Source organism: Bombina bombina, chromosome 2, assembly GCF_027579735.1.
Source record: "Bombina bombina isolate aBomBom1 chromosome 2, aBomBom1.pri, whole genome shotgun sequence".
NCBI lineage: Eukaryota > Metazoa > Chordata > Amphibia > Anura > Bombinatoridae > Bombina > Bombina bombina.
Window position 1 is genome coordinate 966,791,260 of NC_069500.1, and position 14,594 is coordinate 966,805,853.

General features: G+C 44.2%; 1 protein-coding gene across 1 annotated transcript in view; it reads right to left on the minus strand.

Annotated features, from left to right (window-relative positions):
* Window positions 1-14,594, minus strand: part of LOC128649910 (alcohol dehydrogenase class-3) — a 95,279-nt gene that overhangs the window by 27,921 nt on the left and 52,764 nt on the right. Inside the window, exon 7 of the mRNA XM_053703461.1 lies at window positions 9,178-9,313. Coding sequence (XP_053559436.1) covers window positions 9,178-9,313 — 136 coding nt within the window. The remainder of the gene's footprint in view (window positions 1-9,177; window positions 9,314-14,594) is intronic.

Below are 14,594 nucleotides of genomic sequence, written 5' to 3' on the forward strand. Positions count from 1 at the left end.
GGAGGGAGAGAGAGAGAGAGAGAGAGAGAGAGAGAGAGAGACGGAGGGAGAGAGAGAGAGAGAGAGAGAGAGAGAGAGAGAGACAGAGAGAGACAGAGACAGAGAGAGACAGAGACAGAGAGAGACAGAGAGAGACAGAGAGAGAGAGAGAGACAGAGAGAGAGAGAGAGAGAGAGAGAGAGAGAGAGAGAGAGAGAGAGAGAGAGAGAGAGAGAGAGAGAGAGAGAGAGAGAGAGAGAGAGAGAGAGAGAGAGAGAGAGAGAGAGAGAGAGAGAGAGAGAGACGGAGAGAGAGAGAGAGAGAGAGAGAGAGAGAGAGAGAGAGACGGAGAGAGAGAGACGGAGAGAGAGAGACGGAGAGAGAGAGAGAGAGACAGAGAGAGAGACGGAGAGAGAGAGACGGAGAGAGAGAGAGAGAGAGAGACAGAGACAGAGAGACAGAGACAGAGAGACAGAGACAGAGAGAGGCGGAGACAGAGAGAGAGAGAGAGAGAGAGAGAGAGAGAGAGAGAGAGAGAGAGAGAGAGAGAGAGAGAGAGAGAGAGACGGAGAGAGAGAGAGACGGAGAGAGAGAGAGAGAGAGAGAGAGACAGAGAGAGAGAGAGAGAGAGAGAGAGACAGAGAGAGAGAGAGAGAGAGAGAGAGAGAGAGAGAGAGAGAGAGAGAGAGAGAGACAGAGACAGAGACAGAGACAGAGAGAGAGACTGCCTCCTACTAGATCCGGTCCTGGATCTGGGGCTACCCCATCATGCTGTCTTGGAGGCAGCTGCAGGCTTCTTGCCAGTTTACCCTTGTTCCAGCCCTGGTAAGGTTTCCAGGCTGCCCTTGGTTGTGAAGTGTTACTCTCTTGCTTTGCAGCAGGGGAGGATGAAGCGAGACCGCTCCTGAAATTCCGAAAGGAACGAAAATTATTTTGTTTATTCTTTGTCTTGAAGGACTTGTCCTGGGGGAGAGCATGGCCTTTTCCCCCAGTGATTTCTGAAATAATCTCTTTCAATTCAGGCCCGAAGAGGGTCTTTCCTTTGAAAGGGATGTTCAATAGTTTGGATTTTGACGACACATCGGCCGACCAGGACTTCAGGTTTCGCCCTTATTGGCGCGCAGGGCGCTATGGCTGAATTTTTTGCCGCTAACTTAGCTAGTTGGAAAGCGGCATCTGTGATAAAAGAATTAGCCAGCTTAAGAGACTTAATTCTGTCCATAATGTCCTCATATGAGGTCTCCGTCTGGAGCGCATCTTCCAGCGCCTCGAACCAGAAAGCAGCTGCAGTGGTTACAGGAACAATGCACGCAATAGGTTGGAGAAGAAAACCTTGTTGAGAAAAATTTTCTTAAGTAAACCCTCTAATTTTTTATCCATAGGGTCTTTAAAAGCACAACTGTCTTCGATTGGTATAGTTGTGCGTTTAGCACTTGAAGAAACAGCCCCCTCCACCTTAGGGACCGTCTGCCACGAGTCCCGCATGGGGTCAGATATGGGGAACATTTTCTTAAAAACCGGAGGGGGAACGAAGTGAATACCTGGTTTATCCCACTCCCTAGTAACGATATCCGCAATCCTCTTAGGGACCGGGAACACATCAGTGTAAACAGGAACTTCTAGGTACTTGTCCATTTTACACAATTTCTCTGGAACCACCATAGGGTCGCAGTCGTCCAGAGTAACTAATACCTCTCTGAGCAATAAGCGGGGGGTGTTCTAGTTTAAATTTAAAAGCCAACCTATCTTAGTCTGTCTGAGGAGCAACCTTTCCCGAAACGGAAATTTCACATCCCTCGCCCCCATTTCAGAGCATTGTGAGTGTATATCGGACACGGCTACTAAAGCGTCAGAATGCTCATAATCTGTTCTTAAAAACAGAGCTATCACGCTTTGCAGGTAACACGGGCAGTTTAGATAAAAACACTGGGACGGTATTATCCATAACTGCCGCCAAGTCTTGTAAGGTAAAAGAGTTAGACGCGCTAGAGGTGCTAGGCGTCGCTTGAGCGGGCGTAACTGGTTGTGACACTTGGGGAGCGGTTAACAGGCTAACCTCATTACCTTCTGTCTGAGAATCATCTTGGGCCACATTTTTAAGTGCAACAATATGATCTTTAAAATGTATAGACATATCAGTACAAGTGGGACACATTCTGAGAGGGGGTTCCACCATGGCTTCTAAACACATTGAACAAGGATTTTCCTTGGTGTCAGACATGTTTAACAGACTAGTAGTAAGACAAACAGTCTTAGAAAACACTTTAATCAAGTAAAAACACACTTTGCAAAAAAACATTACTGTGCCTTTAAGAAATAAAAAAGGCACACAATTTTCCAAAACAGTGAAAAATGCAGCAAACTTTTCGAAATGTTCACAGTATGTGTGCCTAAAGCATTAGTAAGATTGCACCACTAGCAATAAAAACGATTAACCCCTTAATGCCCAAACCGGATCAATAGTAAGCAAAAGACCGGTAAAAATAACTTCAGCACCTTGCCACAGCTCTGCTGTGGCCCTACCTTCCCTTAGGAGTCAGATTTGTGGGGAAAAAGCTTCTTATGGGCCCTCAAACTGTAGCAGGACCCTCCATGTGAAGACAGCCTGAAGTTCTAGTCAATATAACTGCGCATCTGAGGCACGAAATTAGGCCCCTCCCACCTTACTTCGGTGCTGTGAGGCCTAAAGAAACACTCCTAAGTGTTTTAATAATACCCATGTGGGTAACAACCCCTGAAAGAAACCCAGAGGAACCTTCAAAGTGTCTCAAAAACGATATTTTTCTAATAAAAACCGTTTGTCATTAAGCAGTGTCAACAAGCATAAATTAGCCCTGTAATGTAAGCTAGCAATTCCATACATAGTCTCTGAATACAGCTTACCCTTTCCTCATGGGGATCTTGTCAGTCTTTTCCAGCATTATTACAGTCTTGTAATAATGCAAACCGTTCCCCCCAATAACCTGCAAACCGTTCCCCCCAACTGAAGTTTTCTTGTACTCCTCAGTCCTTTGTGGGAACAGCAGTGGATTTTAGTTACAACATGCTAAAATCATCTTCCTCCCTGCAGAAATATTCATCTACTTTCTGCTAGAGAGTAAATAGTACACACCGGTACCATTTAAAATAACAAACTTTTGCTTGTAGAAGATAAAAACTATGATTCTAACACCACATTCACTTTACCCTTCCGATTGCTTAGAGCCGGCAAAGAGAATGACTGGGGGGTGGAGCTAGAGGGGGAGCTATATGGACAGATCTGCTGTGTGCTCTCTTTGCCACTTCCTGTTGGGAAGGAGAATATCCCACAAGTAAAGGATGAATCCGTGGACTGGATACACCTTACAAGAGAAAAGGCACTTACCTGCACATCTAGCTGTCCGGCAGGAGGACAGCTCACCCGGTATGAGAGGAAGCCACTCCTCAGAGACCTGTGGAAAACCTACTCTGGCTTTCTATACAAGGGCAGCAACATGTTAGGAAAACGCAGTGAGGACCACCCCACAAGTTCCGAACTGCTTAAACGCCACCACTGCCCTAGTGAAGAGACTAATGTGGAGTACGGCTAAACCCAATCTTGAAAAGAAAGATCAGAGCAAATCTACTCTGGCTTTCAAAATAATAAAATCTTGATTGAAGTGAAATAAATCAAAATCTTCAGACACCAAAACTTCACCTCCTCCTTGCACCGAAGGCAAAGAGAATGACTGGGGGTTGTGGGAAGGGAAGTGATACTGAAAGGGACAGTCAACACCAGAATTATTGTTGTTTTAAAAGATAGATAATCCCTTAATTACCAATTCCCCCAGTTTTGCATAACCAACACATTTATAATTACACATTTTACCTCTGTAATTACCTTGTATCTAAGCCTCAGCAGACTGCACCCTTATTTCAGTTCTTTTGACAGACTTGCATTTTAGCCAATCAGAGCTGTTTCCATGGTAAATTCACGTGCATGAGCTCAATGTTATCTATATGAAAAACGTGAACTAATGCCCTCTAGTGGTGAAAAGCTATCAAAATGCATTTAGATTAGAGGCGGCCTTCAAGGTCTTAGAAATTAGCATATGAACCTCCTAGGTTTAGCTTTCAACTAAAAATACCAAGAGAACAAAGAAAAATTGGTGATAAAAGTAAATTGGAAAGTTGTTTAAAATTACATGCCCTACTTGAAACATGAAAGGTTTTTTTTGGACTTGACTGTCCCTTTAACAGTTTTGACTGTGGTGCTCTTTGCCGCCTCCTGCTTGGCAGGAGTGATATTCCCAACAGTATTTGATGATGCAGTGGACTCACCATATCTTAGGAAAGAAAGGTAGATTTCAACAAGGCAGCACCCATGACTAGGATGGAAGATGTGGGAATAACCTCAATACTATGCTTATAAAATGTATTTAGTGTTAAATGTCATTTTGAATCCATTTAACTTTAATTTTGACATTAATATTAAACTAACTGTGCTTGACCAAAAAAAGGCGCAACCCAAATTTAAAAATGAAAAAACAGAATTTATGTTTACCTGATAAATTACTTTCTCCAACGGTGTGTCCGGTCCACGGCGTCATCCTTACTTGTGGGATATTCTCTTCCCCAACAGGAAATGGCAAAGAGCCCAGCAAAGCTGGTCACATGATCCCTCCTAGGCTCCGCCTACCCCAGTCATTCGACCGACGTTAAGGAGGAATATTTGCATAGGAGAAACCATATGATACCGTGGTGACTGTAGTTAAAGAAAATAAATTATCAGACCTGATTAAAAAACCAGGGCGGGCCGTGGACCGGACACACCGTTGGAGAAAGTAATTTATCAGGTAAACATAAATTCTGTTTTCTCCAACATAGGTGTGTCCGGTCCACGGCGTCATCCTTACTTGTGGGAACCAATACCAAAGCTTTAGGACACGGATGAAGGGAGGGAGCAAATCAGGTCACCTAAATGGAAGGCACCACGGCTTGCAAAACCTCTCTCCCAAAAATAGCCTCAGAAGAAGCAAAAGTATCAAACTTGTAAAATTTGGTAAAAGTGTGCAGTGAAGACCAAGTCGCTGCCCTACATATCTGATCAACAGAAGCCTCGTTCTTGAAGGCCCATGTGGAAGCCACAGCCCTAGTGGAATGAGCTGTGATTCTTTCAGGAGGCTGCCGTCCGGCAGTCTCGTAAGCCAATCTGATGATGCTTTTAATCCAAAAAGAGAGAGAGGTAGAAGTTGCTTTTTGACCTCTCCTTTTACCAGAATAAACAACAAACAAGGAAGATGTTTGTCTAAAATCCTTTGTAGCATCTAAATAGAATTTTAGAGCGCGAACAACATCCAAATTGTGCAACAAACGTTCCTTCTTTGAAACTGGTTTCGGACACAAAGAAGGCACGACTATCTCCTGGTTAATGTTTTTGTTAGAAACAACTTTTGGAAGAAAACCAGGCTTAGTACGTAAAACCACCTTATCTGCATGGAACACCAGATAAGGAGGAGAACACTGCAGAGCAGATAATTCTGAAACTCTTCTGGCAGAAGAAATTGCAACCAAAAACAAAACTTTCCAAGATAATAACTTAATATCAACGGAATGTAAGGGTTCAAACGGAACCCCCTGAAGAACTGAAAGAACTAAGTTGAGACTCCAAGGGGGAGTCAAAGGTTTGTAAACAGGCTTAATTCTAACCAGAGCCTGAACAAAGGCTTGAACATCTGGCACAGCTGCCAGCTTTTTGTGGAGTAACACAGACAAGGCAGAAATCTGTCCCTTCAAGGAACTTGCAGATAATCCTTTCTCCAATCCCTCTTGGAGAAAGGATAGAATCTTAGGAATCTTTACCTTGTCCCAGGGGAATCCTTTAGATTCACACCAACAGATATATTTTTTCCATATTTTGTGGTAAATTTTTCTAGTTACAGGCTTTCTGGCCTGAACAAGAGTATCAATAACAGAATCTGAGAACCCTCGTTTTGATAAAATCAAGCGTTCAATCTCCAAGCAGTCAGCTGGAGTGAGACCAGATTCGGATGTTCGAACAGACCTTGAACAAGAAGGTCTCGTCTCAAAGGTAGCTTCCATGGTGGAGCCGATGACATATTCACCAGATCTGCATACCAAGTCCTGCGTGGCCACGCAGGAGCTATCAAGATCACCGACGCCCTCTCCTGATGGATCCTGGCTACCAGCCTGGGGATGAGAGGAAACGGCGGGAATACATAAGCTAGTTTGAAGGTCCAAGGTGCTACTAGTGCATCTACTAGAGTCGCCTTGGGATCCCTGGATCTGGACCCGTAGCAAGGAACCTTGAAGTTCTGACGAGAGGCCATCAGATCCATGTCTGGAATGCCCCACAGTTGAGTGATTTGGGCAAAGATTTCCGGATGGAGTTCCCACTCCCCCCGGATGCAATGTCTGACGACTCAGAAAATCCGCTTCCCAATTTTCCACTCCTGGGATGTGGATTGCAGACAGGTGGCAGGAGCGAGTCTCCGCCCATTGAATGATTTTGGTCACCTCTTCCATCGCCAGGGAACTCCTTGTTCCCCCCTGATGGTTGATGTACGCAACAGTCGTCATGTTGTCTGATTGAAACCGTATGAACTTGGCCTTCGCTAGCTGAGGCGCTTCTGGGAGCCCCGGGACCTCTAGGAACTTGTCCATTTTACATAGTTTCTCTGGGATGATCAAATTCTCACAATCATCCAGAGTGGATAATACCTCCTTAAGCAGAGCGCGGAGATGTTCCAACTTAAATTTAAATGTAATCACATCGGGTTCAGCTTGTTGAGAAATTTTTCCTGAATCTGAAATTTCTCCCTCAGACAAAACCTCCCTGGCCCCCTCAGACTGGTGTAGGGGCATTTCAGAACCATTATCATCAGCGTCCTCATGCTCTTCAGTATCTAAAACAGAGCAGTCGCGCTTACGCTGATAAGTGGGCATTTTGGCTAAAATGTTTTTGATAGAATTATCCATTACAGCCGTTAATTGTTGCATAGTAAGGAGTATTGGCGCGCTAGATGTACTAGGGGCCTCCTGAGTGGGCAAGACTCGTGTAGACGAAGGAGGGAATGATGCAGTACCATGCTTACTCCCCTCACTTGAGGAATCATCTTGGGCATCATTTTCAGTGTCACATAAATCACATTTATTTAAATGAGAAGGAACCCTGGCTTCCCCACATTCAGAACACAGTCTATCTGGTAGTTCAGACATGTTAAACAGGCATAAACTTGATAACAAAGTACAAAAAACGTTTTAAAATAAAACCGTTACTGTCACTTTAAATTTTAAACTGAACACACTTTATTACTGCAATTGCGAAAAAGTATGAAGGAATTGTTCAAAATTCACCAAAATTTCACCACAGTGTCTTAAAGCCTTAAAAGTATTGCACACCAAATTTGGAAGCTTTAACCCTTAAAATAACGGAACCGGAGCCGTTTTTAACTTTAACCCCTTTACAGTCCCTGGTATCTGCTTTGCTGAGACCCAACCAAGCCCAAAGGGGAATACGATACCAAATGATGCCTTCAGAAAGTCTTTTCTATGTATCAGAGCTCCTCACACATGCGACTGCATGTCATGCCTCTCAAAAACAAGTGCGCAATACCGGCGCGAAAATGAGGCTCTGCCTATGATTAGGGAAAGCCCCTAAAGAATAAGGTGTCTAAAACAGTGCCTGCCGATATTATTTTACCAAAATACCCAGATTAAATGATTCCTCAAGGCTAAATATGTGTAATATATGAATCGATTTAGCCCAGAAAAAGTCTACAGTCTTAATAAGCCCTTGTGAAGCCCTTATTTACTTTCTGAATAAACATGGCTTACCGGATCCCATAGGGAAAATGACAGCTTCCAGCATTACATCGTCTTGTTAGAATGTGTCATACCTCAAGCAGCAAAAGACTGCTCACTGTTCCCCCAACTGAAGTTAATTCCTCTCAACAGTCCTGTGTGGAACAGCCATGGATTTTAGTAACGGTTGCTAAAATCATTTTCCTCTTACAAACAGAAATCTTCATCTCTTTTCTGTTTCAGAGTAAATAGTACATACCAGCACTATTTTAAAATAACAAACTCTTGATTGAATAATAAAAACTACAGTTAAACACTAAAAAACTCTAAGCCATCTCCGTGGAGATGTTGCCTGTACAACGGCAAAGAGAATGACTGGGGTAGGCGGAGCCTAGGAGGGATCATGTGACCAGCTTTGCTGGGCTCTTTGCCATTTCCTGTTGGGGAAGAGAATATCCCACAAGTAAGGATGACGCCGTGGACCGGACACACCTATGTTGGAGAATGTAAACATATTTCCTTTCCTGCTTTTTGACAAATAATCTGAAGCATGTTTTGGTACCCTGTTGCTCACTGCACATTTATAAGCCTACCAAGGTATGCTCTTCAGCTGAAGATACCAAGAGAACAAAGTAAATTTGATAATTGAAGGAGATTTCTGGTGGGGCCATCTTGTGAATTATTCAGTGGTTAAGTCCAAGGACAAACTTATTTCTATATTTTTTAATCAATTATTGTCCAGTGTGCTCTTAGGCTTGACCTCTGTTACTCTGACTTAGATTTAGTGTTGCAAACAAACCATTATAGTGCTCAAGACACTTGAGCATATCTAAGCAGGCTCAGGGGCGCTTTTCAAGTATACCAAGAGAACAGAATAAATTTGATAATGCAAGTAAATCAAAGCGTTATTTTGCTTTTTAAATTGCATGCTCTATCAGAAACATAAAACTTTAATTTTGACTTTCATGCCCTGAATAATAAATATTGAATACAGAGAAGTTACATCATGTTTGTATGGAGTTTTCGTTAAAGGGACACTGAACCCAATTTTTTTCCTTTCGTGATTTAGATATTGCATGAAATTTTAAGCAACTTTCTAATTTACTCCTATTATAAAATTTTCTTTATTCTCTTGGTATCTTTATTTGAAATGCAAGAATGTAAGTTTGGATGCCGGCCCATATTTGAACAACCTGGGTTGTCCTTGCCGATTGGTGAATAAATTTATCCACCAATAAAAAAGTGCTGTCTAGAGTTCTGAACCAAAAAAAAATTAGCCTAGATGCCTTGTTTAAATAAAGATAGCAAGAGAAAGAATAAGTACATTAGAAAGTTGCTTAAAATTGCATGCTCTATCTGAATCACGAAAGAAAAAAATTTGGGTTCAGTGTCCCTTTAATGTTGACACAACCTCACCTCCAAATGCAGTTCCTTTCCAAGTACGCCCTGTGACAAGCTGAAATGGACGTGTGGAGATTTCTTTTCCAGATGCTGCCACTCCCACAATTACACTTGTGCCCCAACCTTTGTGACATGCTTCCAAAGCTGCTCTCTAATGAACAGAAGAAAATAACCAATGAGGAACTTTTGCATAAAATGAATAGCAATGCAATATTAAAAACAAACAATATTTGTTAATACACAGGTATTGAAAGAGTACACATTTTAGATGCCGAAATCTGTCCCTTTAAGGAACACATTTTAGAGAATATAGAAGCACAATATATAAAATTAGGGTTTCTGAGAAAAGAAAAAAAAAAATTAGATGTCTCAAATCAAAATACATGTATTTGCATAATGTACTCATGGATATTATACAAATATTAAAATATGGGTGTGGGGGTTCTTACAATTTAATCCTTCAAATTCTATTGTTACAAGGGTATATCAATAAGTCCTAATACTATTTGAGTTTAAATTACTGCAGCAAAAAGAAGATTATTCTGAATGTGCAGATGCCAAATTGACCTTATTTACAGGACGTTTAGTGTGAGCTGTTGAAAAAAGTGTGTACAACATAGAGCAAAGTGAATATTGTGCATTCTTCAGATACTTAATGGAGGAAAAAATATATTTATTTAAAATCGAAAAACATAAAATTATGCTTACCTGATCATTTTATTTCCATCGTGGGGAGGAGAGTCCACAGCTTCATTCATTACTTTCGGGAATAAAGAACCTGGCCACCAGGAGGAGGTAAAGACACCCCAGCCAAAGGCTTAAAAACCTCCCCCACTCCCCTCATCCCCCAGCAATTCTGCTGAGGGAACAAGGAACAGTAGAAGAAATATCAGGGTATAAATGGTGCCAGAAAATGAATTAAATTTAGGTCCACCCACCGGAGTTACGGATGGGAGCCGTGGACTCTCCTCCCAACAATGGAAATAAAATTATCAGGTAAGCATTATTTATGTTTTCCATCTAAAGGGGAGGAGAGTCCACGGCTTCATTCATTACTTTTGGGAAACATATACCCAAGCTTTAGAGGACACTGAATGAAACCGGGAGGGTAAAAAGGCAGATCTTAATTTGAGGGCACCACAGCCTGTAAAACTTCTCTCCCAAAAACAGCTTCTGCAGAAGCAAAAACATCAAGTTTATAAAACTTTGTAAACGTGTGCAAGGAGGACCAGGTGGCCGCCTTACAAATTTGCTCCATAGAGGCCTCATTCTTGAAGGCCCAAGACGAAGCCACAGCTCTAGTTGAATGAGCCGCGATCCTCTGAGGAGGCTTATGTTCCGCTGTCTCATAGGCCAAGCGAATCAAGCTCCTCAACCAAAAGGACAAAGAAGTAGAAGAGGCCCTCTGCCCCTTGCGCTTCCCGGAATATGCCACAAAAAGATGTAGACTCTCTGAAATCCTTCGTAGCCTGAAGATAGAACTGCAAGGCACATCCAGATTATGAAGTAACCTCGGAAAAAGAAGAGTTAGGACACAAAGAAGGAACAAGTATTTCCTGATTGATGTTATGGTTAGACCCCACCTTGGGAAGAAACCCCAAACTGGTGCGAAGAACAGCCTAATCCGCATGAAAAACCAGATAAGGAGGCTCGAATTGCAAGGCAGCCAGTTCAGATACTCTGCGTGCCGATGCAATAGCCAACAGGAAGAGAACCTTCCAAGACAGAATCTTAATGTCAATAGAATGCATAGGTTCAAACTGAACCCTCTGCAATACCTTAAGGACCAAGTTTAAGCTTCAGGGAGGAGCAGACTAGCTAAAAAGAGGCCTGATTCCAGACAGCCTGAACAAAAGATTGGATGTCAGGAAATTCAGTGAGTCTCTTGTGCAAATAAACTGATAATGGCAAAATCTGTCCCTTTAAGGAACTGGCGGCAAGACCCTTCTCCAAACCTTGGAGAAAAGACAGAATCCTGGATACCTTCTTGTGCCAAGGATGTCCGTGCTTCTCACACCAGGACAAGTAAGTCCTCCACACCTTATGGTAGATGCGACGAGTGACTGGCTTCCTTGCCTGAACTAGAGTGTCAATCACACTTTCAGAAAAACCTCTTTTGGCTAAGACTAAGCGTTCAATCACCACGCAGTCAGCCTCAGAAAAGAGATTTTGATGTTGAAAGTGACCCTGTTCCAGCAGATCCCTGCAACAGGGTAAATTCCATGGCGGAGAGGATGACATCCCAACCAGATACGCAAACCATGTCCTCCGCGGCAACGATGGAGCAATCAGGATGACCGAAGCTCGCTCCTGCTTGATGCGTGCCACTACACGAGGTAGAAGTGGTAACGGTGGAAAAATATAAGCTAGACTGAATCCCCAAGGCACCACTAAGGCATCTATCAGCTCTGCCTGGGTATCCCTCGACCTCGACCCATATCGGTGTAGCTTGTAATTGAGTCTGGACGCCATGAGATCTCTCTCTGGCGTTCCCCATCTGAGACAAATCTCCGCAAACACTTTGGGGTGAAGAGACCATTCTCCTGGTGGAAGGATTGCCTGCTGAGAAAGTCCGCTTCCCAGTTGTCCACACCTGGAATATGGATCACTGAGAGGGAGCAGTTGTGGGACTCCGCCAACTCCAAAATCTGAGACACTTCCCTCGTTGCTAGGGAGCTCCTCATACCCCCCTGATGGTTGATGTAAGCCACCGAGGTAATGTTGTCGGTCTGGAATCTGATGAAGCTGAACGACCCCAGAAGAGGCCACGCCCTCAGAGCATTATAAATTGCTCAAATTTCCAGAATATTTAATTGAAAGGAGAGACTCCTCCCGGGACCATATTTCTTGTGCCATTCTGGCACCCCAAACAGCTCCCCATCCTGCCAGACTCGCGTCTGTGGTCACAATCTCCCAGGACGGTCTCAAGAAGGATGTCTCCAGGGACAGATGCTCCGGACGGATCCCTGAAGAGAGGGAGTCCCTGGTCCGAGCATCCATGGATATCAGCTGTGATAGATCTGAACGATCGCCGTTCCACTGTCTCAACATGCACAATTTAAGAGGCCTGAGATGGAACCTGACAAAAAGGGATGACGTCTATGCTGGAAACCATGAGCCCGATCATCTCCATACACTGAGCCACTGAAGGGCTTGAGAAGGACTGAAGGGCAAGACAGATGGACGCAATCTTCCTGCGTCGTTGCTCTGTGAGAAAAATTTTCATGTACAGAGTCTATTATCGAACCCAGGAACTCCACCCTGTTGCTGGGAACCAGGGAACTCTTTCCTGAGTTGATCTTCCAACCGTGAGATTGGAACAATAAAATAAGAGCCCTCAAATGATCCTCTGCAAGGCTGAACGACGGCTCTTGGACTAGGATGTCGTCAAAGCAGGGCGCCACAGCAATGTCTCTGGATCTGGCCACAGCAAGAATTGCCCCCAGAACCTTTGTGAAGACTCTCGGGGCCGTCGCCAGGCCAAAAGGAAGGTCCACAAACTGTAAGTGTTGGTCCAGAAATGCAAATCTTAGGAACTTGAAGTGGTCCCTGTCGATTGGAACATGAAGGTAAGCATCCTTCAAGTCTATTGTCGTCATGAACTGTCCTCTTGAACTAGGGGCAGACTAGAAAGGACTCTTTACCGGACTTGAAGACAGGAGGAATCTGCCCCTGGGCGGATGGGACCTGAACCCTATCCTGTAACCCTGGGCGACAACCTCCAGAGCCCAAGGGTCCTAAGCATCCTGCAACCAGGCTTCGGAGGAGAGAGACAATCAGCCCCCTAACTTAGTCCGAAAACCTGTCGGAGGCTGCCCCTTCATGCCGATTTAGTCTCGGCGGGGTTCTTGTTCTGCTTGGACTTGTTCCAAGACTGAGCAGGTTTCCAAGTTCCCTTAGACTGATCTGCTTTTGCAGCGGGCGCTGGGCCTTGTCCGCGTGAAAGGGACAAAAAGTAGATCCTTTAGGCTTAGCCTTCTTATCCTGCAGTAGGAAAGCTCCCTTGCCTCCCGTAACCGTGGATATGATCGAATCCAATCCTGGACAGAACAGAATCTTTCCTTGAAAAGGCAGGGACAACAGCCTCGAATTACAGGTCATGTCCGCCGACCAAGACTTTAGCCACAGAGCCCTGCGAGCTAAAATGGAGAAACCTGAAACCTTCGCGTTCAGGCGAATAATTTGCATATTGGCATCACAAATGAAAGAATTGGCGACCTTCAACGTCTTAATCTTATCCTGTATCTCGTCAATCGAAGTCTCCCTCTCGACCATATCACACAGGGATTCATACCAATATGTCGCAGCTCCGGCAACCGCGGTTACAGACGCTGCCGGTTGAAAAACAAACCCCGTGTGCTGAAACTTTTCCTTAACATGTTTTTCCAACTTTTTTTTATCCATAGGCTCTTTAAATGATGAACTATCTTTGAGAGGAATAGTCGTCTGCTTTGCGAGCGTAGAGATAGCACAATCCACCTTAGGGACAGTCCCCCACAGCTCGAGCTGAGAGTCCGGAACAAGGAACAGTTTCTAAAAGGAAGAAGGGGAAAAGGAAGAACCTTATCGCTCCCATTCATTCTTAATATTATTAGCCATCTTAACAGGAACCGGGAAGGTCTGAGGCACCACCCTGTCCTTGTATACCTTATCAAGCTTAAGAATCGAAGGTTGTTCCGGAACCTCCAGAGTAGCAAGCGCAAATTCTCCATCCTAAACCTAAAGTCAGGCTCCTCAGACTCCGGACTCCGACCCAGAAGGAGCCTCCTCCGAAGAGTCGGAGTGGACCTCGTTATCGTACAACGCCTCTGATATTTCCATAGGTGCCGCCATGATACGCACTTTGCTTGCGCTTAGCAGAGCGTGGTAAGGCATGGATCAATTTGATACCGCCGTTTGCAGTTGATCCGCAAAATCTGACGGCCAATGAATATCTCCCATAGGAGTAATGGTTGGACCCTGGGGCGCTGCATGTGCACTCTGAGATAAAAGTAGGGAATGCACCTCACGGGACGGAGAACCCTCAGAGGTGGACGGCTCAGTAGTACTAGACATCCCTTTAGTTTTAGATGTCGCAACTTTATCAAGGCATGTGGAACATAGTTGAGCAGGCTGATCTACAATAACCTCCTCAAAATAAACACAGGAATGAGACTTTCTGAAAGAGGGAGTACCCTCTAATGCGTCAGAGACCTCCATAGCTTGCGCTTTTATTATGGCCTAGACTAGCTGAATAAACAGGCACCTTTATATCCTCCAATGGCCAGGGCACTCACCACCTCCTAATGACCCGGACTACAGAAACCGCTTTCTCTCCTATGCCGCTGATCAATAGAGGAAGTGGAAACCAACACACCCGGTCACCTGGGATGCCTCGCAGGACCGCTCCTGCATTAAGAAGAAAACGCGGCAAAACAGGCTGCGCAAATACT